At 39.2% G+C, this 27,069-nt stretch overlaps 1 protein-coding gene across 2 annotated transcripts in view; it reads right to left on the bottom strand.

Annotated features, from left to right (window-relative positions):
• The window catches only part of COL11A1 (collagen type XI alpha 1 chain), a 255,815-nt gene that overhangs the window by 168,636 nt on the left and 60,110 nt on the right, over positions 1 to 27,069 (bottom strand). The window contains exons 5-7 of one of the 2 annotated variants that reach the window (XM_019531004.1): positions 15,761 to 15,889; positions 1,482 to 1,634; positions 1,193 to 1,291 (exon numbers count right to left, since the gene is read on the bottom strand). In XM_019531004.1, coding sequence (XP_019386549.1) covers positions 1,193 to 1,291; positions 1,482 to 1,634; positions 15,761 to 15,889 — 381 coding nt within the window. Of the gene's footprint in view, positions 1 to 1,192; positions 1,292 to 1,481; positions 1,635 to 1,897; positions 2,015 to 15,760; positions 15,890 to 27,069 lie in introns of both variants that reach the window. The other variant, XM_019531003.1, reaches the window with a different exon arrangement.

The following is a 27,069-nucleotide window of genomic DNA, read 5'->3' as shown; positions in this document are numbered from 1 at the left end:
ATATGTAATGTGTGTATATGCATATATATGTGATATACACACATATACATATTTATATGAATGCAGACATATATATACACACAAAAGTAAAACATTTATATTAATGTTTCCTTAAAAATAATGCTTAGGTGTTTTATTGTTGTTATCAAGCAGTAATAATTTTAGCATGATTTGAAGTCACTACATGATTTTTTCCAGATGCGCCGCTCAAATAAATACTTACTGGCTAAACCAAACCAATAATGTTTAGTATGAATGTAACCTTAACAACAAACAAAGGCTTTCGTTGTTCTTTTTGGCTAAAAAAACTGCTAAAGTGATGGCATTCAACTCACTTCAATATACTATGAATTACGTGAAGTAAACATCAAAGTTAAAAATTCAATTGGCTAAAATAAAACTAAAATAGCAAACAAGTTAGTTTCTCCCTTAGCTATGGTTTTGGTATTACAGTTAAAAAAGAAGATTCTCAGGGATTGAGAGATGTATGTTTTAAATCTATCTGATCTATGATAGGTGAGGGGCAGAGATTTGAATGCATGTTTGTCTGCCAGGTAGAAAGTGGTATGTAAGATGGAGAAAGGGAACTTGTTTAGGCAGTAGGGAGAGAAATGATTAACTACTGCTAGTTGCATTTAAAACCATATCTCCCCAGAGACCCTCATTCTCTGTTGTCAGGCCTCTTTTTTACTCTGTAACTCTTAGAGTAAAGAGGAGGAGTAGGAAGGTTTTGCTTCCCACCAGTGCAGAGGACTATAACTAGCACATATTCCTACTTTCACACAAAGTGTAGTCCTACTCACACCTGCATTGGATACAGCAACCTTGCACTCCATGTGCTATATGAAACAAGGAAGGACTTGCAGGAGCAAGGACTTCACCGTTTTTACTTGAACAAACCTCCTACAGGGCCATCAGAGAAGTATGCTCAGGAAAAGTTTTGACATTCACTATTCATGCATAAAATCCCATTGATCAGAATTATCCAGATACATATACCAAGAGGAGTTTTCCCTTTCATGTGCTTCTGTTATAAAAGAAGATAGGGAGGGGAGGCACCTTAGAGATCCACACCCCCTTCCTTTAAGCAAAGCAATTGTAATTCATTTACCATTAACATTGCGCTGATAAGCATCTTCATCTGCATTTTACAACCCCCCTCCCCCACATCCTTGTGCCCTACTCTCATTACCTCATTTGGTTCAGTAGTCTGGGTGGGAACTTCTGTTTGGGAACTGTAGTCATTTTCAGTTACACTATACTCTTCTTGAAATTCATCAACAACGTTGGCCTGATGTTAAAGAGAAAGTACATTGTTAAAAAGGTAGTAAATGGGAAAGATCCAGCAGGAATCACTGTTTAATTGCATTACAGCATTAGGCAGAGATGTATTCATCTAGTGGGGTTAGGGCTAGTTATGTCTCATGATCAGAGATCTTCCGGTCTTGGCCAGAGAAAGATCTTGATTATTTCTTTGCTACCTTTACCCCTAGTTTGCCTTTAGCTGCTTCTTGGTAACTTTTCTTCTTCTTGGATGCAAATTTTTCAGATTTTTTTGTTGTGATCTTTTTGGGTTTGTCCTTTGAGTAAGCAGCCATTGTCGTCATCTTCCCTTTGGCTTTGGCTTTCTTTTTCTGCAAATGTGGCGAAAGATGGAATGGAAAAACATAAATAAAATAAGAAAGAAAAGCAGGAAGCATGAATGAAAGGAGGCTCAGCACAGGCAAAATGTTGTCAGTCATCAGGCTTTCCACTGCTAAGTAAAAACAAGTGATATATATGAGAAAAAGGAGCAAGTAAAAGGAATTTAATGAGTTAGATAAGATGACACAAAATAAGAAACTACACAGTGAGAGACAGACGGACACTACATGACAAATGGACCAGATTTTGTTACCTCAGTTTGTGCAACTGTCTCTTCAAATAGTGGGGGTCCCTCTGTAACAGTGTCAGTCTCTTTATAATCTGCTTCCCCATACTCATAGTCATATTCGATTAAATCTTCTGGTAGGTACTACATTGCAAATGGAAAAATATCAGGCATGCCTATGTTAGTGGCAGCAAACTACATTAGCAAATTGGAAAGCATCTTAACCTTTACTTGGGAGTAAAGTTTAATGTTAGTGTGATGAAGCATGAATCATTTGATATGTCCATTCATTGAGAAAAGCACTCAATAGCATAATTTTTTATTTCCTTTTTTAAAATGCAATACAAAAGTCATGAAAAGCAAGTAATGGATGCAGAAGAAAAAAAATCTTTTATTGGTTGCACAGAATAGTCAGCTATAATTTAGATTATGGGGAGATCCTACCAGCATTTACAAAATCACATATTTTTAGATTATTTTAGGAACAAATAATTTGATAATAAAGTCTCTTTCCACCCCTCTCAGCTTGGTCTCTACCTACTTACATACTGCCTGCAAGAAGAGTGTGATTTCTAGAAGTAGAATTAAATGGAACTGGTTTGCCCACTTGGTGCAAATGCAAGCAGTCTCAATGTTGCTATATACTCTGTCTGTTAGTAATGACCCTCAAGAAACTCTTACATCACATGGTTCCACCAACATACAACATGCTCCAGCCACACCTCTCTTTCTCCCAACAGGGTAATGATTATGATGTGATTTAAGTATCTACAAGAATACTTAATGTCATTGTCATAAAAAAATGTATTAGCAATATTGGAGGAAGTATTAAAATTAGTCTTTGCTTCCCCAAAATAATTTACATCATCTTGCGAAAGATGCTAGTTTACCAGCTTATAGTGGTCAGGTCTACCTTTGCCTTGAAGACAAGTTTGTGAGGAAAAAGTGTTTAGTGAAAAAGTAGCAAAGACCTGATGCTGAACCACTAAATCGACTAACTTTTTGCTATTTTATTGCTTTTGCATCTCTAACTGGTCAATGACCTCTTACACAAAACGTATTCATTTCTACTCTGTGCACCCATTTTCATACCAATATCAAAATAATTTGACCTCCAATCACTTTGAAATCTTGCTTTTTCATTATGTGCAATTATTGTATTGATCATGTTTTTATAAAAAAGAAAATATATATTTTTAGTAATGCTTTTTATGTTGATGTTGCATATGGTTATTTTCATAGATAAAACTATTACATGATATACTGACAAGAAAAAAAAAGCAGCATTTGAATTTTAAAATATATCCTCCAAAATTAAATAGGATATTTTTGGATAAAACTTTAAATGCACAGCTTTGATTTATTTAGGCCTAGAATGTAACTTTCAATTGTTATAAACTGGTCAAGAATATCCTTCCTACTGAATGTCTGTCTTTTAAATTTACCTATTTGTCATGAACTACTGCACATGGGTCAAACCAGGCTCTGACACTGGACGCATCTACACGAGATGTTAAATGAATAGTTGACTAATTCTAACTGCACATTAGCGTGTCACAATGAAAGCCATGGTATTGCGCTAATATGCAGCAGAATCAGTCTAGTAAGCATTAGCGTCACTTGAAAGGCATGTGCTGGTGTTACTGTGCTGTAGCACCAGTTACTGCTCATTTAGTTAGTACCTATTATTACAGGTACTAAACATAATGTGTAGTAACCACAGCGCATTAATGCACCACAGCACATTAATGCATGTGTAGACATGCTCATGGACATCAGTAGGAGTATTCACTTGACAATCAGACAATCAATGGCACTGCATTTATAGAACAAATCAGGTACCATTTTAGACTAAAATAATGCATGATTATTTCCCATCCCCTTTCTGTTTAGTTATTCCCAGTGAAGTCAATGGAAAAACTTTAACTTGCAACTCATCTTGCCAGAGCTGTGCAGAGACAACAGTACCATTTTCATATAGAGAAGGAAATAAGGGAAGGAAAGAGTTCTCATTCCTGGAAACTGAGCTAAACATGATTGGTTTCTAATGAAGAGTAACACTGAAAATATGAAAGCAAAACATGTTGACAAACTTCTCTAAGACCATTAGCAACAGTGTAAAATAACTATTAAAAGATTCCTTTTAAATTAGCAAGGTACACAACTTGCTTGGAGGTGCTATAACATGTATAAATCCACACCAATGGCTTGTTTCTCTTCTGTTGCAGAGTCTGTGAAGTGTTTTAATATAGGGGGAATAAAGATTCTATGAATTGTATGCCAGACTGACTGACCAGGGAAAGCAATCATATATATGCAAATAGTTCTGTGGCAAAAATTGTGTCAAATTCTCCTCAGTGTAATTTCCATTTGAAGTTAATACATTATACTAGATATGAATTGCGTTAAAATAGAATATCCAAAATCCCAGGGGGTAAATGGAGAAAAATATTATAAAATTACAATATTACTATTTCAATAGAGGAAATTTCAAGAAATATATGTTACTGGAATTTACTTTGTTTTTAAATAGCTCCAAATTATACTATATATACTTCACAAGCATCACAGAACCTTCCACAAACTGAGACGCTGTAAACATCAGCATTCATTCGGGACATTCAACAATTAATGGCTTTGTTGGACAGTGCCAAATATGTGGCTAATAAAATTACAACAGAGGTTAAGAAAAGTTCTTCAAAGGCCACAACCAAACAAAAATGTTGACTGGAAAAAACAGTTGTGCCAATTATGTTAGTATGAAAAGGGAACATGGTGCATAAATTCATATTTATGCTAACTTATGCCAGAAGCACAGTTTGAAAAACCAGACACTTATGAATGAGAATTATAAAATACATATACAAAAGCATGGATATGTGGAGGCATCTACTGCAGCATGCATAAGCAAGTGGAAAATATAACTTTCCCAGGATGATGCTTTACTCCTTTATACTTAATGCAAATGAAACTGGCTTTAAATATACAATGTGTCACAAAAAAGCTGGTCATTTAGGCTATCATTCAGATGCCAACTCTCAGACTGGAAGGTTGGTAAGTTGATGAGAATTATGGGACAGGGGTATTAAACATACAGCCTGTGGGCCAGATTTGGCCCACAGAACCATATTATTTAGCCCCTGCTGCTGCCCAGGGTCTTGGAGCAACCCACAGGCAGCAAGCAGGGTGCGTCAAATGGCCACATGCATTGCATGAGGACCCAATCCCAGATTGCATCCCAGAGCAGCTGCAAGCAGCACAGGCTTAGAGTGACTACATGCTACTCTGGGGCCGTGCTGTGCACAGCAGGCCCTCTGGAGCTCAGGGACCTGGCTGCTCAGCCCTGCGGCGGCAGCAGCTCTGAGGCCATGCCGCTATTATAAAGTCATCTCAGAAGACATGAAAGGCATAGACGACAAAAAAAGAAAGACTATATATGAAAAGACACTAAATGAAAATGGTAATTTTCAATAAGATGTCCTCAGTTTATGGTGTGGTTTTAGATTTCCCGAGAGTAAAACCATTCTGCCATCATTAAGTAGCATTGCATCCATCTCTTCTGGTTCTCAACTGACTTTTATCCAGATCCCAAACTGTGGCAGATAATGTGAAGGTTTAGCAAAGGGCTGAAAATGGGCTGAATGAAAAGAAAGCAGAACTGAGTTTCATTCGAATACCAGTAATGATGGATTTGCTAATAACAACAAGACACAGGGGGCCATCTTTTACATGGATGCTGGAAGGATGAAGGTGGTAAACGGTGTCTACACTGCAGTTAGTACTTCCAAATGGGGCAGCAAGTGAAATGTACGAAGGAATTAACATTCCAAGGGTAACACAATGTTCTGTCTTTTTTTCTCTCCTAGTGTAAAGCCACCAGTAATTTACATTTGAGCTATCTTTGTAATGACTATTGCATATGGTTGTTTTCATAAAAGTCAGAGGAAGAATAAAACTTGGTGTTCCTTGATGGGATAAAATATTTCCAGTATGATCTCATGCCTTCTTTAGCAGAGTGAACCGTGTGATTATATTACACTACCAGATCATCATACAGTTTCAATTAAAGAGATGTACTGTTTTCTTCATCACATGAATTTCAGAAGCAACAGGTCAGAGACATACAAGAGAGATTCCAACTGTAGGAATGGCTTAAATATTCCTAGGGGAGGCTTGCTTGGAAAATGGATGCTGCTGCTGCTGCTACAGAAATTACTTGAAAGTTTAACTTTTTAAAATTTCTATAAACAATGAATGTTAGCTGTTTATACTCATACAATGGCTACAACAAGTAACTGGGTATGATAAAACAATTGCAAGTATATCAGAAAGTGATTGAAAAATGAGTTCTAGGATTCCACACTGTAGTTTTAGTAAGGTCAAATTTCCATATCCTGAAAGATATCGTTAAATCAGTTTGACTAGCTAAAAAGAAGTTAAGATTCCTCTCAATAGTGTATGGACTATTAACAAGTTATAAACTGTAGCAGAATAAAGAAAAGGTTCCGAGAAAAAAATGAGTATATTTAAAAGTCCAAAACAATATTAACAGGCCACCACAGTTGTCACAGCTAGAAGAGGTAAGAAAGTTCTAAACAGTAAAGTACCAAAAAGACAGTCCTTATATCACACTGTCGATGAATTGTGAATGGAGGTGAAGGAAATGCCGTCTCTAAAGAGATGACTGTGTTTTAAATCCACAAGGGGAAGAATAGCTCCCAAAGAAAGATCATATAAAGATAAATGGTAATCAAAAAGTTCATGATTTTGCATTAAATCAATTGCTTGAAAGAATACTTTCCTTAATTGTTAGAAAATATGTTACTACAGCCTGCTAATTGGCTTGACTGAAGTTCAAAAATGTACCCGATTACTTTATGCTGAACATGAAAATAATTCTCTCACACTAGTCAATGGAAAACCTAAATTTCTAATCAACAAAACAACTGAAAGGGAGACCAATTAATACGGTCAAAAAAGATGGTTCAAGCCTCTCAGGAAGCAGGCAGAGGTGACATTTGCATCTCTACTCTGAAGTACATATCATTAAAAGACATACATTGCACTTTTTACAAGTAATCCATGAATCTGGGACTGGTCCAAAACAAATGAAACATAGTTCCCTTTTGGGAGCAATTTCTCCAGGCAAAGTCAGACAGTAAGATTTATTAGGCTGTGAAATAATCTTCCAAGAGAAGATGGGAAAGCCTCATAGCTGAGGCCACTAAAAATTAAACTGGAAAACATACTAGAAAATATATTACAGGGTACAATCCAATATCATGAAAGATGGATTAGGTGGATAATAAGTCGCTCCCCCTCATTTTTGTGAACTGGCTATGCTTCTAATTTGGCTGAATTTAATGTGATTTCATTTACAATTTAGAGCTGACTATGAAAAAGCTAGGCAGAGCCAGATATTCAAAGTAATCATGGGAGCTTCAGGTGCCCACTGAACTTTCGGGGGAATCACATGCCTATCTTCCTGCATACTCCTTGACAAGTCCAGCCAGAGACTTTTTCTGGACCTTTGACATAATTTGATCTCGATACTGAATCAGTTTCTACTGAAGTATAGACACAGAATGAAACAGATGCTCTCAGTAAATGGACATTATGCATGAAGTCTGCAAGCACTAACTTGCTTTAACTTGCCATATCCAAAGCTAGAGGTCCGCAACTCTTCAAGCTGTTTAACCTCCCTCATTTTACAAATTAAAAAGCTTCTTCTTGGACAGAAGGTAACAGAGTATTGAGCAATTACATAAATGAATTTCCATTTTGCAATTACATAAATGAGTTTCCATTGACATTTTATTGGCTTTATAATGACATACAGCCCATCACCTGGACCGTAAAAGACCCCTAGCCCCTCTTGCATAAAACGGGACATCACCCCTTTTTCCTTTTTGTGCGTTTTAAAACAAAAGTCAGCCTTGCTGGTGGAGGTGGTGTTTTAGTTTGGTTTGACTTGCTTTTCTTAATTCAAAGTTGTGGATTGTACTCTAGGGACCAGGCAGTGAAAAGCTGGCCTTGCAAGTCTCAGCATTACATACTTCAGTCCCTTTTTTGGGGTGTAAGTACTGTAGTTTTAATGGTGACCACTGCAGGAGGAGACTTATATTACTAGAATAATTTGGAAAAAAATTTCTTTATAAGTTGAAAAGAAAATGTTTTGGGAATTTCAAATATCTTTTCTCCAGCACAAAAAGCCTTATACAAAGACTGTGCAAACAGATTATAGAAAGGAAAGAAACTGCCAGTTATCTGTTGCTTTGAGCATTTGCTGTTCCTCACTCTTTTTTTTAACTTATTTTTTTATAAACAGTATTAAAAAAAAGTCTGTTTTGGAATGTTGTTTCAATACATCTACACAACAAAGGAGACCCATAGTGAAGCTCTCAGCATAGTTCGATAGGGACATCAGTATATTCATAGATGTTTAAATTTCGCTGAATTTTCCTGAGCTCAGTAACTTGTGTTTGACTAAAGTATAACTGGTACTTGTTAAATCTTGTTTACCAAAGAGGGCAATTCGCCTCAATATGAAAGCATAGAAATGGAGAATCTACCACTTCAGTGGACAGTAACATCCATTGGTTAAACCACTTTACCCATTAAATATATACTTCTTAAATCTAATTTCTATTTTTCTGACTTCAGCTTCTGTCCATGGGTTTTTTTATGCATTTTCCCACAGCTAGTATTTTCTTTCTGTATAAGAACTTACAGTGTAATAAGGACAACTTTCAAGTTTTTTTCTTTTGTTTTTTAATACGTTAAACATGTAAGTCTCTCACTGTAGGCATCATCTCCAGGCCAGAAATTGCTTTTGTGGCCTTTATGCCTCCCATCCAATTCTTCAACACTTTTTTTTTTAGTAAGTGAACACCACAACTATATGATAAGTTCCAATATCAGTCTCACCAATTTCAGAGAAGTAAAATTACCTTCCTATTACCGCTCACTGCTCCATTTATGCAGCTAAGGACCTCATAACCTCACACTGGGCACTTATATTCAGTTGCCCACCATGTCAAGCATCTTTACATATGCTCTGGGGTGGTCTGAGAGCCACTTTAATTAAAGCGCCTGCAGTGTCACATGTATTCAGCGTGCTGCTCTTCAAAATTGCAATGGGGCACTTTAACTAAAGCTTGTTCGACGCGTGATGTGGAGGGTCCTGGTGCACTTAGTATGCTCCAGCAAACTTGCTTAAGTGCTTAATTAGCACAAGTTGGAGCAGATGTATATAGGTGCCTTGGTTCCTAGCATCTTTTCAGAGTCTATAATTTCCAGGTTAAAACCTTTATTCTATGGGTTTGGCCTACTTGCCTTGTTTTTAAATGCGTTTCTTCATTTATTTATGGCTACAAATGTATTTATTTGTATCCATAACTGTATACAATTATTTGCAGGTGCTTGCAGGCCAGATGAAAGTGCCTGGCGGGCCAGATCCAGCCTACAGGCTGTATTTTGACTGCCCCTCAGATAAGGAATGTAGATAGTCTACATGTGTGTCTGATGCATTACAGGCTAACACAGTTTTAGTCCTAGCACATATATATTTTCAGAAATATATGCTAATCCAAGTTATGGACTGTCAGAAGACAAATGATTTTGGAGGGATTACGCTCCTGGGAAGTAGATTTCAGGATTCAGTCATTTTATATATATATATATATATATCCCATGTGCATGTGCAGTTCTTGCGCTCACATGGCAAAGGAGGGAAGCTCTACATGCTGGAGCTGCCTGTGTTCCCAACCCACTACCAAACAGTTCCTGGGACTCTGCGGGGAAGCAGGGGCTGTGGCTCCCCTCCACTTCCAGTGGAGTCCTGGGGCCTGCATAGCAGGGGGAGGGGAAGGCAGCCAGCTCCAACATGCTGAGCTTCTCTCCTGTGCTGTGCGAGTGCAAGAGCTACAACGCATGCAGGAAGCCCCAGCAATAGAGGTGCCCTGGCCAGGATGAGCTCCTCACCCCTGCATGCAGAATTGTCTGGAGTTATGCACTGCCAGGCATCAGCATCTATGTCAGACATGAGCAGCCACCACTTGCTGGTGCTCCTGCTGCCACCAACGGGGTCTGTGTGTACCATGCGGGGAGGTTGTTTGGCCATGTTCCCTCACACACCACAAGTCACACACCCACACACTACCCCCACATATACACACCCCACAACATATTCTATTACCCTCACACACCCCACACCCCATCATACACACACACATACCCCACAGACAGACACATCCACCATACGCACACACCCCTACCATACTCAGACCCCACCATACACACACATGCACAACCCCACCCCTCGCCCAAAATATACAAGACTAAGACTTTATTTTTTGAGTTATTAGGCAATCATCTCTATATCATATGTAAACACAAATCATGACCAAAATATTTTTTGTAATAAAATTAACATATACTATAGTAGGCACTTGATTTCTAGTGTATGATCTGGTTTTTTTCGGGTTCCAAGATGGCAACCCTCCCCTCCCAAAAGGAGTATTTCCAGGGGGTAAGGGGAGGGGACTTTTGGTAGCAAAGGTCAGGGTTTCAGGCAGGACTTCTGGTCCCAAGATGATGACCAGGGTGCAGGGCACCTATCAAGGGACGGAGCTACCTTGATAGGTGCCCTGCACCCTGCAGTACTTGATAGCTCACCAAAACTCATTAAGCAGTCCTCCAGCCAAAATAAATTGCCCACCTCTGCCTTATCTGCTAGCAGCCAGTGCAATCCATTACGGTAATTAAGTCCATGTGAAAGTCATCCACTTGACATTAATCTCACCAGGAGTACTGCTGGCTTCTGAAATTGTTGTGGATACTCTTGTTAGCTTCTTCAGGACAGTTTAAAAGGAGCCATTTGATTTCACTGAGTCTTTTCACATGAGACTTACAAATCAAAGTCCTTGGTCATCTTGGTTATTTTCAGTCACAAATGGAATTTCAACAATAAATAGGATAGCTAGAAATAAAAACTTTCCTCTTTTCTATAAATTTCATCCTGTAAGTTTATTTCAGATACATTAAGTTTTTACCTTTAGGCAGCTCCACATGCCCAAGTCACATTTATATTTATTTTTAGATGACAGGAGTTGAAATTAAATACCTTAACAACACCTAAAAAACAAGGCACAAACTTTGAAAGACTTATTCGTGGTTGTTACTAAAAGGTCTCCTATTGACTCCGGATCAGCCCATAAATGCTAGGTGTTAAATTAGTTTAAAGGGCTCCGTTAAAAAAAAAAGGTTGGCAGTCAGAGGAGGTATTTAATCTGTATGTAACTAACTGTTTAACTATAAGGCTGCACACACATAATTTTTATACTTATAATAAGAGGCTTTATATCTCTTTATTATCCACAAGCAAGTACTGCCAGCAGCCTCAAACTCTCAGCTTTGTCATAGTATAAACAAGGAGGAATTGAAATATTCATTTTCTATTTCTTTATTACGGAGAGCATGTACACATTATCCAGGGCACTACTTCATCTTCACATGTTTCATATCAGTCATAAATGATGCATTAGAATCTAATAGTGCAGGGACAGTCAAGGTTAGTAGGTATTCAGGGCTAACCTCTCTAGATAGAGGCCTTGATTCTACAATACAACTTTGCAACAGAACCCTGTCCTGCATCAGACTGAAGGATGAGAGCCTTCACTGCCATGTGCAGTAGCCTGAGCCTGGAGGAAAAAAAGCAATTAGTACACTAGCACTGGTTAAGGGCTAAATCAGGAATGGGCAATTATTTCAGCTGAAGGGCTGTTTAACGAGGTTTGGTAAGCTTTTATGGGCCTCATGGCTAGCCCTGCCTTTTGACAGTTGCCCTGCCCCCCAGTCCCACCCCTAATCCCTGAACCCTTGCCACTGGAAGTCCCTCCCCTCACCCCCCAGAAACGCTCCTTTTAGAAGGGGGTTTGCCCTCTTAGAACAAAGAAGAAACTCAAACCAAACACTAAAAAGTCAAACACCTACTATAATGTATTTTAATTTTATTACAAAATATATTTTTGTCATGATTTGTATTTGCAGATTGCATAATAACTAAAAAAGAAAGTCTTAGTCTTGTATATTGTGTGTATGTTGGGTAGAGTGTGGGTGTATGTATGGTGGTGTGGGTGTGTGTAGAGTGCGATTTGGGGGGGTGTATGGTGGGGTGTGGGGGTTGTATGTGTACGATGGGGTCTGAGGTATGTGTGTAGGGTAGGGTTTTGGGGTGTGTATGGTGGGATGTGGGGGTGTATGTTTCTGGTGGGGTGTGGAATATACGTGTGTGTATGATGGGATGTGGGGGTATGGGAGGGGTATGTATGTATGGTTGGGTATGGGAGAGTATGTCTGTGTGTAGGGTGGGGTTTGGGGGGTGTATGTGTATATATGGTGGGGTAGGGAGTGTGTGTGTGTATGGGGGTACGTAGGACTGTGTGTGTGTGTCTGGTGGAGTATGGGAGTGGATGTCTGTGTATGTTTCATGGGCTTTGGGGGATACATGTGCATGGTGGGATGTGGGGGGTGTAATACTGGTGTGTGTGTGTGTGTGTGTGTGTGTGTGTGTGTGTGTGTGAGGGGGGCTTGAGGGGTGTGGCTACATGTGCCTGGGGGCAACAGTGTACGTTGGGGGTGTATATGCGGGGGGTTGTGGTGGCAGGGTGTGTGTGGGACATTTGTAGGCTGTGAGGGAGGGTGGGGGGCTGATGGGACCCTCCCCCCTACACTCTTGCACAGAGCCCACAGGTGGTGGCAGCAGCAGCAGGCAGGGCTGTTTGGGGCACTCGTACCTGCCACAGACGCTGCCGCCCGGCAATGTGAGGCTCCACCCAGCACTGTACATGGTGGCAAGAAGTGCAGCTGAGCCAGGCTGCCTCTATTGCCAAGGCTCCCCACTGCACACATGCAGCCCCCAGCACTTGCTTGCCACCAGAGGGAAGCTCCATATGCTGGATCTGGCTGCCTTTGCTGCTTCATGCCATGCAGGTCCCAGGACTCCATGGAAAAGCAAGCTCCGGAGCTCCCCTCTACTTCCAGCAGTTCCAGGACCCGCATGGCAGGAAATGGGGAAGGCAGCCGGCTTCAGTGCATGGAACTTCCCTCTGGTGGCACACAAGTGCTAGGGTCTGCACATACACAGCAGGAAGCCATGGTGATAGATGTGGTGCAACCACGCTGCACTCCTCACCACCATGCATAGCACTGGCTGAAGCCATGTGTTGCCAAGTGGCAGTGCCAGTGCTGGGCACAACCACCCCAGGCATCCATGCCTGCTGCTGTTGCCACTCTCTGTGGGGGATGTACACCATGAGGGGCTGTGCAGGGGTCCTCACACAGGCTCTATGCTGCCGCCAGCCCCAAACCCACACTCCACACTTCCACCAAGATGCAGCTCCCCTGCCCACGTCCCTGCTGCTTCCCTGGCTGCTGGAGTGAGCAGCATGCTGGGGAAGCTGAGGAGTTTCCCCAGCAGCTGCAGCAGCTGCAGCCCTGCCCAGAAGCTGCATGCTGTCTGGGCCGAGTTATCTGTCCACCCATGAAGGTAGGGTATGTTGGCTGAGGCGTGTATAGTGGGTGTCTCCCTCCCACCCTCGTGGCTGGAAGGGGTGGTTGGGGTACAATCAGTTGGTGGGTGCCTCAGGCTGGATGTGACCTGGGGTCCATATTTCACCTGTCCCTAGCCTAAATGCTGCTTTTGGAAGCCAAAATCCAGGGAAGCAAGAACCTTGTGATTGGAAAGTTTGGAAATGCACCCTCCCCTATCGCGCAACCTTTCCAAATCACATATCTATATCTGTCTCTGAAGGAGAAGGGATCAGGTTCATTTAGGAGAAGGTTGTCTTGTAAAAGAACACCCTGTCATCTCAGCTCCTACAGTTCATGCCTCTCAGGAACAGGTTAATGCTCAGCACAGAGAGAGGGGTAGTATTATACCTATCTAGCAAATGTTTAAAAAACAATTCTAAATGCCAAAGAGAATCTAGTTTTGGAAGCTAAAGGACATATGCACATTCTGAGGGAATGTGAAGGCAGGTTGTTTGTCCTCTCAATTGCTTTTTGTTCATACGAGCATCTTACAATTTAATCTCAGAATTTACACAACACCTCTCCCAGAAACAATCTGTCCTGAATGCACGGTCTCTTTGCTTGGATCAGAAAATGACTGAGTGAATTTGTTCAAATTGACTTCATGCTTTCAAAAAAAAACAAAAAAAATCCATCATATATTAAAGGACTAGATTTAAAACCTGTACAGAGTTTCTGTAACATTTTTAATATTTCTGAACATATTTATAGCTAATTGCAGGATATTTGACAAAAACTTATATTAGCCAGCTAGCCGGAATACTTAGAAAGTGCTGAGCAGATATTTATATTTCTTTATCATTTAGATGGGAAGGGGGGATTTTAAATTTTTATTTTTATTTTTTTTTGCTATTTTAGGTCTTCCATCCCCTAGAAAGAAACCACATTGTCTTCAAGGAAAATAGGAGATGTTCACCTTCCAATGTAATTATTAATATTGTCAATAAAATGAACTGAGCTTTTTACATATACGAGAAACATCCTAATTCATGACTGCCTGAAAACAACCATACGAGGACTCAGCATACTTTTTAATCTTTACCTCCTCAGTGGTGTGAAATATTAAATTTAATCATATATTGAGTACACCCTGACTAGACACAGGTGAGTTGATTTAAATCTATTTACATCTCTTAATAACATAGCATATTTACATTTTTTCAGTCCTGATGGTATCAAAGGTAACAACTTTTATTTTTCTCTTTGGACTCCCGATTTCATTACCCAGTACAATATTGGTTTCAAAGAAGAACTGCTTGTCTCTGTAGTTCACTGTGAGAATGGAGAGATTACCTGACAAATTCTGAGACAGATATCCATAAGGTATGTAATAGTACATACCAGTCCAGATCCATAGTGGGTATAAATCAGAGTGACAAATTTAAACTTAGAGAAAATACACCAAGTTACATCAGTGAGGATGCCCCATGGGTGACTACTTGTTTCTTTGAATATTAAAATTTATAGTTCCTCCAGAAAAAAAAGTCTGTGCGCTATAACTCTGTCAAAAGCTATGTTTAGCAAAACTTGGTGACAAGTAAAAATTGAGTTTTACAGAATGTTTCATATTTTGTCATATATGCATACAGGCATGCGGACAAGGTTCTTTGGGTAAATCTGATATCTTTGATTACACCAACTCAAATATTGTGTAATTTCTATTTCAAATGGCAAAATTTGATATCTTCCATGTTTCAGGGGCATAGGTCATAGCCATGTTGGTCTAAGGATATAGGTAGACAAGTTTCTTCGGTAAATCTGATATCTTTTACTAGACCAACTCAAATAATAAAAAATATTGGATTTACCCAAAGATTTACACAAAGATACAAACATGCATGAATCCATGCATTAGCAAATGAACTTATGGTCAGACTTCAAAAGTGCTGAGGACTCAGAGATTGCACGATTCTGTGGCAGAAGATGATATTCTTCCTTTTGAAAAAACAAGTCATAAATGGACAAGTAGCAGCAAAGAGGCTCCATCAAGTAAGCAGAGATTTAGTGTTCAAATGTCTAAATATATGTATAAAAACTATAAAATGCTGCATATTGTAACAAAAGCAATTTAACTTCTGTTGAATATGCTGGTGCTTAAACACTGTATTGATAAGCATCTTAGAAATGTCTGAGATAAATGGAGAAGAGAATGCACACCTGCAACTTCATCCTATTTTACCTTCTGTGTCTCTAGAACAATGTATGCCATTTAACTGTAATTAAATGCCCCCCGGTACTCCGTATCCAGCACAACCACTAATGTGCAATAAATGTAGTAATACATGACTGAATACTCACCTCATCAACTTGAGGATCTTGAGCTTGAGCAGCATTGGGTACAGGGGAATCACAGTCTGGGCTATAATGCTCACAATAGTCGTATGCTGCTCTGGGATCAGCTATAATCAATAGCTGCTGGATATCACCCTGTAGGAAAAACAAATGTAGATTAAATTAACAAAAGCAAATGTCATCAATTAAAAATCAAGGGAAGTACTAAAAATGAGTAATTGTCATGCATAGAACAAAAAAGGAAACTGTAGGTCATACATGACATTAATATCTGTAACTTCACCTAACTTTCCTGATTCATACAAGACAATTTCAATTTAGATTTAAAAATATTTATGCATGGTCTAATCATATACAAGTGTTTTTAATATTAGACTGCTCAACAATTTCAGGACAAATGGAAGTTCATTTATAGAGATTGCCTGAGTAAGGATGGAGTAAAAGGAAAAAATGAGTAATAATTCTGGGCCTTGGCTCAAAACACTAGAAGTTATTTAGTCATCAAGTTCTTCATATAAAAAGTTTTGATTTAGATAAACCTTGCAAAATTGGGATCCTTATCTCAAGGTTTTATTTAGGACTTCTTAAAAACTAAGAGCATGAAGTCCAAATTAGAATTTTCCATTTTAAAAAATAAGCAGCACACCTTCCAAGTTCAATGAGAAGTGAATAGAAGTTTTCATACTTTTAAAAATCTTTTATGTGCTTAGTCTGAATAGGGTGTCCAGTACAGCCCACAACATCCCAGCAGATGAGGCACCATTAATTTTAAGTAAATGAATTAAAATATTTCTATATTATTAACCATACCATTCATTATACAACCTAAGATGTGATTTACTTTTCTGACTGCAGCTGCACATTAAACTGATTGTTCAAAAAGCCACCTACAAGGGCAGCCTGGTCCATTTCTGAATTGATTCATTTATCATATTTTCTCACCTGCCACATGCTCATAAATATGACATGCATCTTGTTTTTGATAAGACAGAAAAAAAAAAAAGATTGTTTTCCAGAATTAGGGACAGAGCTTAATCACTGGCTCATTCACCCTCCCTTTCCTGGTCAGACAAAAGCTGTAACCCTAGCTGCTGCTGAAGACTGGTTCTGAAAAGGGCTAAAATAGTTTACAGGGCTGTGAAATAGGAGAAGAGATCAGGAATAGTGAGTAGACAGCAAACTTGCCAGAAGAAAGGTTAGGTTGATTAATGGAACATCAAGAGCATTAAAAAGGAGAGACAGTCATTAATACCTATGGAGTGAAGAACAATGAGCCATGAAGTCAACTGACTCCTGTAGCTGCCTGACTAGAAATGCCATTGTTGCTGCTTGGTGGAGAAAGCATAAAAGCAGAGTGTTTCTATTTCAGGCAGAAAATCAGCTTCCCCACCTAAGATATACATCCCAATTTTGGGGGGCTTATTTTTGAGGGACAGGTGTGTGCAGTATATGAATAAATATGCTATTTTTTAATTACACTGTATTATAGCTAAAAGTAACTCTCTGCTATATTTTTAGGGGAAATACCATATAAACTTCAGTAGCAACAGAAAACAAACAGGACCTCTGTTTTAAGGTTGCAACCAAAACAGGCTGGAAAATAGAAGTAGGGGAAAGTGTGAAGATTTATGAAAACATAATTTTGGTAGAAAAGTTCTAACCCCCAATTTCACAGAGCAAATTGTGAGGTATGCTGATTCTTTGATTTAATTCACTCCTTCCAAAATTTGAACTGGTGGTTCTGAGGGCATTGCTACAGCTTTCACTACTTATGGGAAGCTTTTGTGTCCAAGTCACAAAATATCTCCTTTTCTGCTGAAGGATATGTATGCATTACAGCTGGACAAAGTAATTTCAGAAGTATCCATCTACAGATTTATTTAAAAAACATCAATGAAACTTTCATTTTATGTGAACATTGTGTTGAGTGACATTTTCGTCACAAAAATGTTAATAGGAAATGATACTCCTGTGAGTAGGTGTGTTCACAAAAAAGTTATCCACAAAGGTGAAATTATGACTCCATTTAAGTCAGTGAAAGTTTATCTTTGACTTCACTGAGACCAGAATTGCATCCTATAAGCTTCTGAACAGCCTTTTGAAATATTTTAATTTACTCCTATTGTTTATTAATGTTGTAGCGAAGCAAGTGGGGGGCAAATCCAATTCATCATACAAAAACAGATGGTGAATAATCAAAGAAAATAATTTGTGAATAACCCATATACTGAAATATGTCTGCATTTAATCCACTTACAATACCAAGCAACTTATTGCCAATATAACAGAGGATTTTTAACTTCAAAGCTAATAGCACATCACTCAAGTTTAGTTTGCTGTCAGCAAAAACACACAACTCACATAAATTTTAATAAGACCTGTCAATGCACAACCAAGGCAAGATAAACATTAACTTCACTAGGGTAATTAGGATATAGATACTCAATGTACTGTGAAATGTTCTACTTGTAATGCCATACAAAAAGGACTACATAAAACTCTTGTTAATGCTTTAATCTCATTTTACTTGTATTGCTGACAGTTGACTCGAGTAGTTTTTGCCACCTTTCCCCTATTATGACATTTTAGAGTCCAGTAATCACCCAGAGGTAACATACACTAGCTATCCACTATTAAGATTTGAATTAATTCAATTTATTTATATACATTGCCTCTGTTATTCTACATAATAACTTGCTGTATATTATTGTTCATTTTGTACACCTACATAACTTTATGCCAATGGGTTGTTGCAAGTCTCTACACAAACACATTATCAGTTTGGGAGTGAAGGGTGCAAAGCCATAATTACTGGTCTGTAATTTCCATGCTATTTGTATCTTTGTTCACTGGGAACCAGTCTAAATGCCTAGGATTTAATTCAAGGCATTTCTAACCGCCAGCATGCAGCTCACCATACAAGTGATCAACACTGCCATTCAGAGAGCTTGCATCATAACCATGCAAACAAACAGAGAACAAAAGGCCAAAAAGACTCAAATAGACGTACAGTACTTCAAGGTAAGCTTAACTGCAGTCTTTCACAAGTTATAATGAGAAAAAAGTGAGAACACAACACAAAATGTATCAAAATACAGGTTGTAGTTAACATTACACTCTATTTTCATATCTATCTTTGGGCATAATATGCAAAAAGAGCATGCAACCAGTAAAGATCTAGTATTCTAGACAATAAAACGTAGCTCTGCTAAAAAAGTGGCTCTGACAAGAACCCCTCCAGGAACCTTCTAGGTGGATCATTTTCAACAAAAAGCTTTTTGGCTTTCCAATTTATTCTTAATATAGTAACAAGATTTAAGAAACTTTACATAAATCAGCTAACATTTCCACTATAAATTCCTTTTTCATGGTTTATTATTCTGCCATAAAACTAAACTTTTTGAAACTGGGCATATGTATATGGCAAAATGCATTACATGTATTTTTTTTCCTGAAATGATATTCAGGCACTTCTATTATTTGAAATAAATAGGTATTTACAGTCTAAAAAAATTATACTTTATTTTTTTACAAAAAATGTTGGCAAAGCCTTCTTACCAATAGCTGTGCAATTTTAGGAAGTAAACAAGGGAAATTTAATTTAAAAAATGCTTAATAAAATTTGTAAAACAGCTGTGAAAATTTTGTTACCTCACACATTCCAAAATGATTGCAAGCTTATCAAAACAATAGCATCATTTTTTTCAGAATCAAAAAAGTAGGTAAATATTTGGAGAAATTTAATATAATTCTATGCATCTTTATGAAAAGAAAAAAATGCGAAATAACACACAATAATGGGGAAAAAACTTATAATTTTCTACAGTGACATTTGCCAAATCAATTAATGTATCCATGAGTTTACCTTTTTGAAGTATAGGCAGTCCTCGGACTTATGACACAATTGGTTCCTGAAAACTGCATCTTAAGTCTAAATGTAACTTGGAATCACATGTCTGTAATAACTCGTGCAAGAAGTTTTATTCAGCAAATCTGTAGCTTTAAACGATATTTTCACTTGTATTATATTTTACTTCATAGACTGATGGGTCTGTTGTCAGAATAATTCAATCAAAAATGTAAAAATAGATTTGTCAACCTTCCAATCTAGCTAACATGTACCCGTTCATTCACCCTTTCGCTGTCACCAACTGTTGTTTGAACACAATTAACTTCATTTCCCTATGCCTCACTTCTCCTGTGTGGGGAACAGGTCCACAAGTTTTTTAGACCTTTGTCAGGTATACAGGTTGTAGAGCCTTATTTGACCACCTGAAACCTGAGATCCTGCTCCTGCCTTTGTCTAAGGTAATTTGCATCATCACAGAGCCTCACAGGAGGGCTAAGAGTCTCTTTACCAGCTAAGAACTGCCTGCCCAGTGGAGTTTTTTCCATTTGTTGACTCCTCTGTGAAATCCTATGAAATATGAACTTTCATTTCTCCCCAAGAGAACTTTTACAATCTTTTCTCTGATGCCTAATAAAGGGTATTTGTGCCCAAAAGCTTGCAATTAAAGAATTTTTTTTGTAAAAATCTTGTTAGTCTAATAAAAGATATCACCGCTACCACCAGCCTTGACTCCAGACTTTTGCAACTTTACTTTGAGATCTATACCAAAAAAAAGTCCTATGCAATTGACCATTATGATTTGTAATCTGGCCCTCTTCTTGATGAAACTTCAGTGTCTAAGATATTAAATCCTGTAACCCGGCACAAAAGTGTTCCTGGAAAGTGGAAACTATAGTTCTTCTGAGCTGTGGCCTTTGCCCTTTTCCTTAGCCAGATCAATATTGAAGTCAGGGGAGGGGGAAGCTAGAGGGAGCGAGCAAATGAAGGAAAGCAGAGAGGAACAGAAAGAGACTGAAGTGTAGCAATGTGTCTGGATGCTGCTCAGCCCCTGCAAAACCCTCTCCCCATGCTGGGAAGCCTGCAGTGTATTGACTGGCATGCATGCATTCCTGGGATGCTTACAGAGATCGACAGCCACTGTGCCCCAGAAGTTGTGTGTGACCCAGGGAATGCCCTGAAAGTCACAGTTTATTTAGTTTGATAGCTAAGTTTTTAAAAATCCAGTTGGAGCAAGATAGTTTTTTTTTTTTTTAATTATGATTTGTTTCAGACCTTCATGCCATATAATTATGGCACAGAATTGTTATGTTGGACTGTGCATTTGCAAGAAGCACTGAGCATGCTGTTGCCATTTGGCTTAGATTCCCTAAAATTGTTTAAAATGTGAAAGATCTGCTCCTGGTCCATTGATTACTCTCCGGGCCTGACTGCATGCCACAGGTCCATATGAAAAGAAAGCCCACAAAAATGTTATCAAACGTGCACAAGCTACATACAGGCAATACATTTCTACCAGAAGAATAACTACCCTCCCAGTAGAAATTAGGTGTGTAAATGTATTCATTTATGCTTGTTCCAGGAAAAAGATCTGCCAGGTTGACACCCGCAAGAGTTTCTCTTACAAGAATGTACGCCTCTATGTTTTTACTGGAGGGCTCCATGATCTGGAGGAGTCAATCAACAGCTTCCCCTCTGCCCTCCTTAGATGGGGAAATTGGTATGGGGAAGGTGGGAGGCATCTCCCCACAGCTCAACACTTCCCATGGAAGAGTTGCTGCTGCTGTTCCCACCAGCCTTCCTGAGACTGGGGACAACCTATTCCAGAGGAGGTGCATCCTTGCTCCACTCACCCCCTGGTCTGGTGCAAGGGATGAATGCCTTGCAAGGGGGATCCAACTGGCTTGCCCCTGTGCAGCACTTGCAGAGCCACATGTCCGCAGCCCTGCACATGGGGCTGTGGGAACCAGCTTTGAACATGCCACTAGACATGAACATTGGTTATGGACATATTTTACCCATACTGCTATAGCCACTAAGTTTATTCCACCTGGCAGCTACAAACCAAATACCTTCTTAAAACAGTAATTAGAGTTGAGTGATGTAGTCATAGCAGTTTAACCAGAAAGCAATTTTCTTTCTGTTTGAGAATTAACCACAAAGAAGCTTCACTTTTCACAAATGAAAATCAGTTCATTGTACTTATTCAACTTTATGAACATTTATTTTAGCCTTGAGCCTTGTGAACAATCTGTAAGTGTTCAGTTTGGGGCTACATTTTAAGCCCAGAATCCTCAAGTTTTGAGCCACCTGTTTCATATCCATAAATAAGGAACACCCATAATTCTATTTCAAGTTAATGTGTGTTGCACGTTAGAGGCACTTGTAAGAAATTTGATTTCTTGGAAGTCTGATTTCTAAGAACTTCTCAGATATTTGATTTATTGGGAAGATTTAATAACAATCTTTAAATACCTGAAGAGTGATTATAAACAGGATAAGATGGGCTTTTCTCTGTGGCTGTGGGGGACAGGACTAGGAGCAACAGCCTCAAGCTGCTGGAGAAGAGTTTAGGAGGAACTTTCAAACTGGAATTGGCTACCTAAGAAGCCTGTGTATTATCTATGCTTGGAAACTTTCAAGAGCAAGTTAGAGAAACACTTGGCTGGGATGGTTTGGCCAAAATGATCTTGCTTTGAGCAAGGAGCTGGACTTGATAACCTTGTGAGGTCCCTTCCAGACCTACTTTCCAATAACCCAATGGAATCAAGCTCGAAATCCATACCTAAATAATCGACATGAATAAACTCTTGTCCTTCTATAAAAACTGCATCATGAAAGTGAGTCTCATCAGATAAAAATAGGAGATAAAGAGGGCATAAGAGAATAGAGAAAATGCACAAAAATTGATAAATATTCTAACACAACTGTTTAAAACTTTTCCTGGACTGTGGTGCCAGAATCTAGACTGGAGAAGACACTCTCTATGTTCAAAGGCTTTCTAGATAACCTAAAAAGTTATGTGGAAGCCCAGAGCAAGGGATACAAGTGACTGTTTTTAAGATGCACAGTAAAATTATTTCATACCACAGGAAAGGTTCTCAATAGTTCAGATACCAAGATTATGCATCACTTTCCTCATTGTAAAAATTGCTGTTTACTCAAATACCACATACACCTTTTGCCAAAAATTAGCCTTCCTCAATTAATGTGCATATCTTAAGTGGAGATGCTGATTTTCTTCCCATAATAGAAGCATAGAGATTCTGTAAGATGGCTGATGCTTCTTTTCTTCCTCTTTCCATCAGCAGGTGCATGGAGAGAGGGACAGAGTCTAGCAAGAGCACATCTGAGGGCAAGGGTAGAGGCAGGGGGTGGGCAGCAGTGGCATGGTCACTTCTCACTCTGTTTTCTGGTCCCTCAAAGTTTAAAAAATGCCTGGCAGTAGCAATGACATCTTTATTCAGGCAGTGCTGAAGGACTCAATTGAATTCATGGCTCATTATAACCAATCTGATTCCTTCTAACTGTTCTTCATTCCACAGGTGTTAACAGTCATCTTTTTTAATGGTCTTGATGTTCCACTAATCAAGCTATTCTTTCTTCAGCAAATTTGCTTTTTGCTACCTATTCCTGGTCTCTTGCTTTCTCATTTCACAGTCTTGCAAACTGTTCTTAGCTTTTTTTTAAATCACAGATCCACTCATGGAGACCAGTTTTCAGTCCTAGCTACAGTTTCAGCTTTTGGCTGCTGACAAATGTGACCTGCCTAACCTGACATCTTACATCTTTTCTTCCTGCTGCTATGCCTAAGCAGGAAAGGGAGAGTGAGCAAGCTGAAGAATAGGCTCTATCCCTTCTCTGTGACCATAATTCTGGAAAAAAAATACTTTTTCTTCCCACAAACAAGGCATTTTTTTTGTTTTGTTTTATTTTTTGGGAGGGAGGGGGCATGAGGCATGCAAGAAATTATGCTTTTTAAATTTAAAATGTGAATATGCAGAGGCATTTTCTCTCTCTATTATTTTATGATGATCAAGATGATCATCTTCACTAGCAAATAGGGCAGTCAGTCCTTTCCCAAATATTCTTTTTTAGAAGGATCCTCTACCAATGGGATGGCGTGAAAAACTGGAGCAGCCATTCTGCCATACCCCCTCTTAGTCCATGTTTCTATGCAGAAATCCTACTGGGCATGAATTCCACTTGAAGTAGCATAAACTCTTATGGAATACTCTTCCTTGCTACCAAATAGCTACAGAGATGGCCAGTATTGCTCTCAAGGTGACAAAAGCAAAAAAGCATTGAAAAGCAACTGTCTATGCAAGGTGTCTCTTGCTTTCATGGATCTACAAAATCACTAGACCAACTGCATGTTCTTCCATTTTCTTTTGGTCAGGGAAAGTATTCCCTGCATCTGCCCTCTCAGTGTATTTTCAAGCAGAGGGGGAGATGTTGCTATAAGAACATATCTGACAAGATACTGACTTACTGTGTAATCTTTATATTCAAAACAGTGATATTGATATTCACCTACTACAGTGGTATATGTACAGTGATCAATAAATATACTTTATTATTAAAGTTGCTTATTGATAAAGATAGCAATGTACCAACAAACCCTTACTATACCTGAGATACACAGATGACATCTTCATCATTTGGACCGAAATCCTACAGTCTCTGATTGATTTCCACCAAAAATTCAACAATCATCACCCCTCCATCAGACTGAATACTTTAACACCACCATTTCCTTTTTGGACACCATGATCAATATCCAAGATGGTAAAATTCAAACCACCATATATAAGAAACCCATAGACCAACATACATATCTACACAGAACCAGGAATCACCCTAAACACACCAAGGAAGCTGTAATATATAGCCAAGCTCTCCAATACCACCGAAGTTGCAGCGAGGAGAATACCCATGATCATCACCTCATAAATCCCAAAAGGGCCTTCAGCCAGCAGGGACACTCCTCCAGAGAGATAGATCGGACTTTTGAAGGAGCCACCCAGATACCACATGAAGATTTGCTGCAGTACGAAAAGAAAATGCCCACAAATCACACACCACTAGTTATGACATATCACTCTTCCCTGGAACCTATACAGAAATCCTCAAACAATTATAAGCCATACTAGAAGAAGACCCCTCTTTTAAAGAGATCTTTCCAGAACCACCCATCCTAGCCTTCAAACAAGCACCGAACCTTACTAACCTCATCACCAGAATCAAACTCCCTATGACCCAAACCACACTGAATGGATCCAGACCATGCCAGGACAAGAAATGCAAAACCTGGCAGCACATCTTCACCACCCCGACTATAACTACACCCCCACAACAGAACCATCAGCATTCCCGGATCTTACACCTGCAACTCCAGAAATGATATACATCTCACCGAATGTCCTGCTTGAAAATATGTTGGAGAAACCAAACAACAACTGTGTACCAGAATGAATGTACACCAAAAATCTATCAAAGACAAGAATACCCAGGCTACCTGTGGGGCACACATCTCACAGGACAATCACTCCCTCTCTGATCTCTCAGTTGTAATCCTCAAAGGGAACTTATAAAACACCTTCCGTAGGTAAGCCTACAAGCTTCATTTAATAAATCTACTAGATACAAAAAATCATCGACTCAGTATAGACATTGGTTTTACGACACATTACAACTTGCCTGACATCTGATTCAACAGGTACCTGCCTGACCTGACATCTTACATTCTTCTTTTCCCTCACCTTTTCTCCCCTCCCCTCCCCTACTTCTATGCCCTTTGTCTACTCTATTTCCTACTGTTTCCATCTTCACTGACAGCCTCTCTCCTACCCTGTATTATTACCTCTGATGTTTCCCTTTGACTTTTTTCCCGCTTTCTTCCCCCTCCCTCCCCTGCTTTACCTTTTGTTCCTCCTTTCTACTTGTTTATATTTTCACTTCATCCTCTCACACTTTGAGCTTTCCATATCCCTGTTTTCCTGATTTTCAACTATTTTCTTTTTCACTGACAACCTCTTTTCTACCTTGTATTCTATCACTGTAATGTCTCCCTTTAGCCTTTCCCCACCCCAATGCTATCTTTGCCCTCCCCTCTCTGCTTTACCTTTCATCTTTCTAATTTCTACCTATCTATTTTCACTGACATCCTGCCACACTTTTAGCTTCTCTCATTTCTTAGAATCTCAGAACAGCAGAGACTCCCTATGCCTGAAGAAGGGTGACTGCCTGAAAGCTTGCTAAGAACTTTTTTTCCAACTTCTCAGTTGGTCTAATAAAAGATATCACATCTATTCAAAAAACCTTGCCTGCCAATGGTACAGAGAATCACCTGGTTCCCAGCCCTATGCTATAGTCTGCATGGAGTTGAGATTTTCCCACTTCTTATATTTTGTAAACCTATATATTTAGGGTTATTTTGCACAAAACTTCAGTGAAGCATTGATGTTTTAATTTCCTTAATCTTATGCTAGATGTGCAAGTTCAAAAAAGCCAAATGCTTATACAGATATAATAACTTGTATTTTATATAGCTCTCCATTTTATTTTAGAACTTTTAAATAGTGAGGTTTCACTAAACTTTTAAATATAGTTTTAGAAACATGAGATATGTTTAGCCAATATTCACAATATCCACACGACCATGTGATGGTGAAGGTGGCCAATAATTCAGCAGTACAGGAACAATCCATAGTAGCACTAGGTCGAACAGTTCAGAAAAAAAGACATGAAAGTAGTAGGTAATCCTGTTTCCTAGGATCATCATTTCTTTGGCTTAGATAAAAATAGAAAAGAAATGTTGTGGTTGAAAAAAAGGGCTGTTTCTATTTCATTCTTCTCCCTAAGGTGTGTGGAACTAAGGAGTGACTCTCCACAGTATAAGTCCTGGTTACTTGTGTAAGGCCTGGGCCCTACTTACCTAAGGGATTGCCTCCTTCCTTATGTTCCATCACAGTCCCTAAAGCCAGCCAAGAGCAACCTCCAAAGTCCAAATGGAGCTGCAAATTCTATTGATGTATTGAGTTCATTCAGCAAAAAAACATGGGAAACTATTTCCAGACCCTGGGCTTTGGAGTTCCCTCCCCCTTGAGGAGTTTAAGCCTGAGCCTGCAGATCTTTTAGAAGCATTTTCTTCCTATTTGGGTAGGTGGGGTTAAGTTCTGGTCCTGTTTTGGGCGTTCCAGGAGCCCAGGCCAGCCGCCCCTCGCTGGGGTCGCTGGGCTCCGACCCCGGGGCCCTGTGCACCTGCCAGGGCCCTCCCAGCCACCCCGGCCTGCCCAGCTCTAGGGCAGGTCACCAGGGCAAAGCCGGTATCGTGCCCGAGCTCCTGGAACTCCAGTGAGGGGACTTTCGGAAGGCCTTCAACACCGTCTCTCACCCTGTTCTCATTAAGAAACTGGGGGACTGTGTGTCAACACCCACACAGTCAAATGGGTCGCCAACTGGCTGG

The sequence above is a fragment of the Crocodylus porosus genome, unplaced genomic scaffold (assembly GCF_001723895.1).
Source record: "Crocodylus porosus isolate Cpor-Errol unplaced genomic scaffold, CroPor_comp1, whole genome shotgun sequence".
Classification (NCBI taxonomy): domain Eukaryota; kingdom Metazoa; phylum Chordata; order Crocodylia; family Crocodylidae; genus Crocodylus; species Crocodylus porosus.
This window is presented reverse-complemented; position numbering and strand designations above follow the sequence as displayed.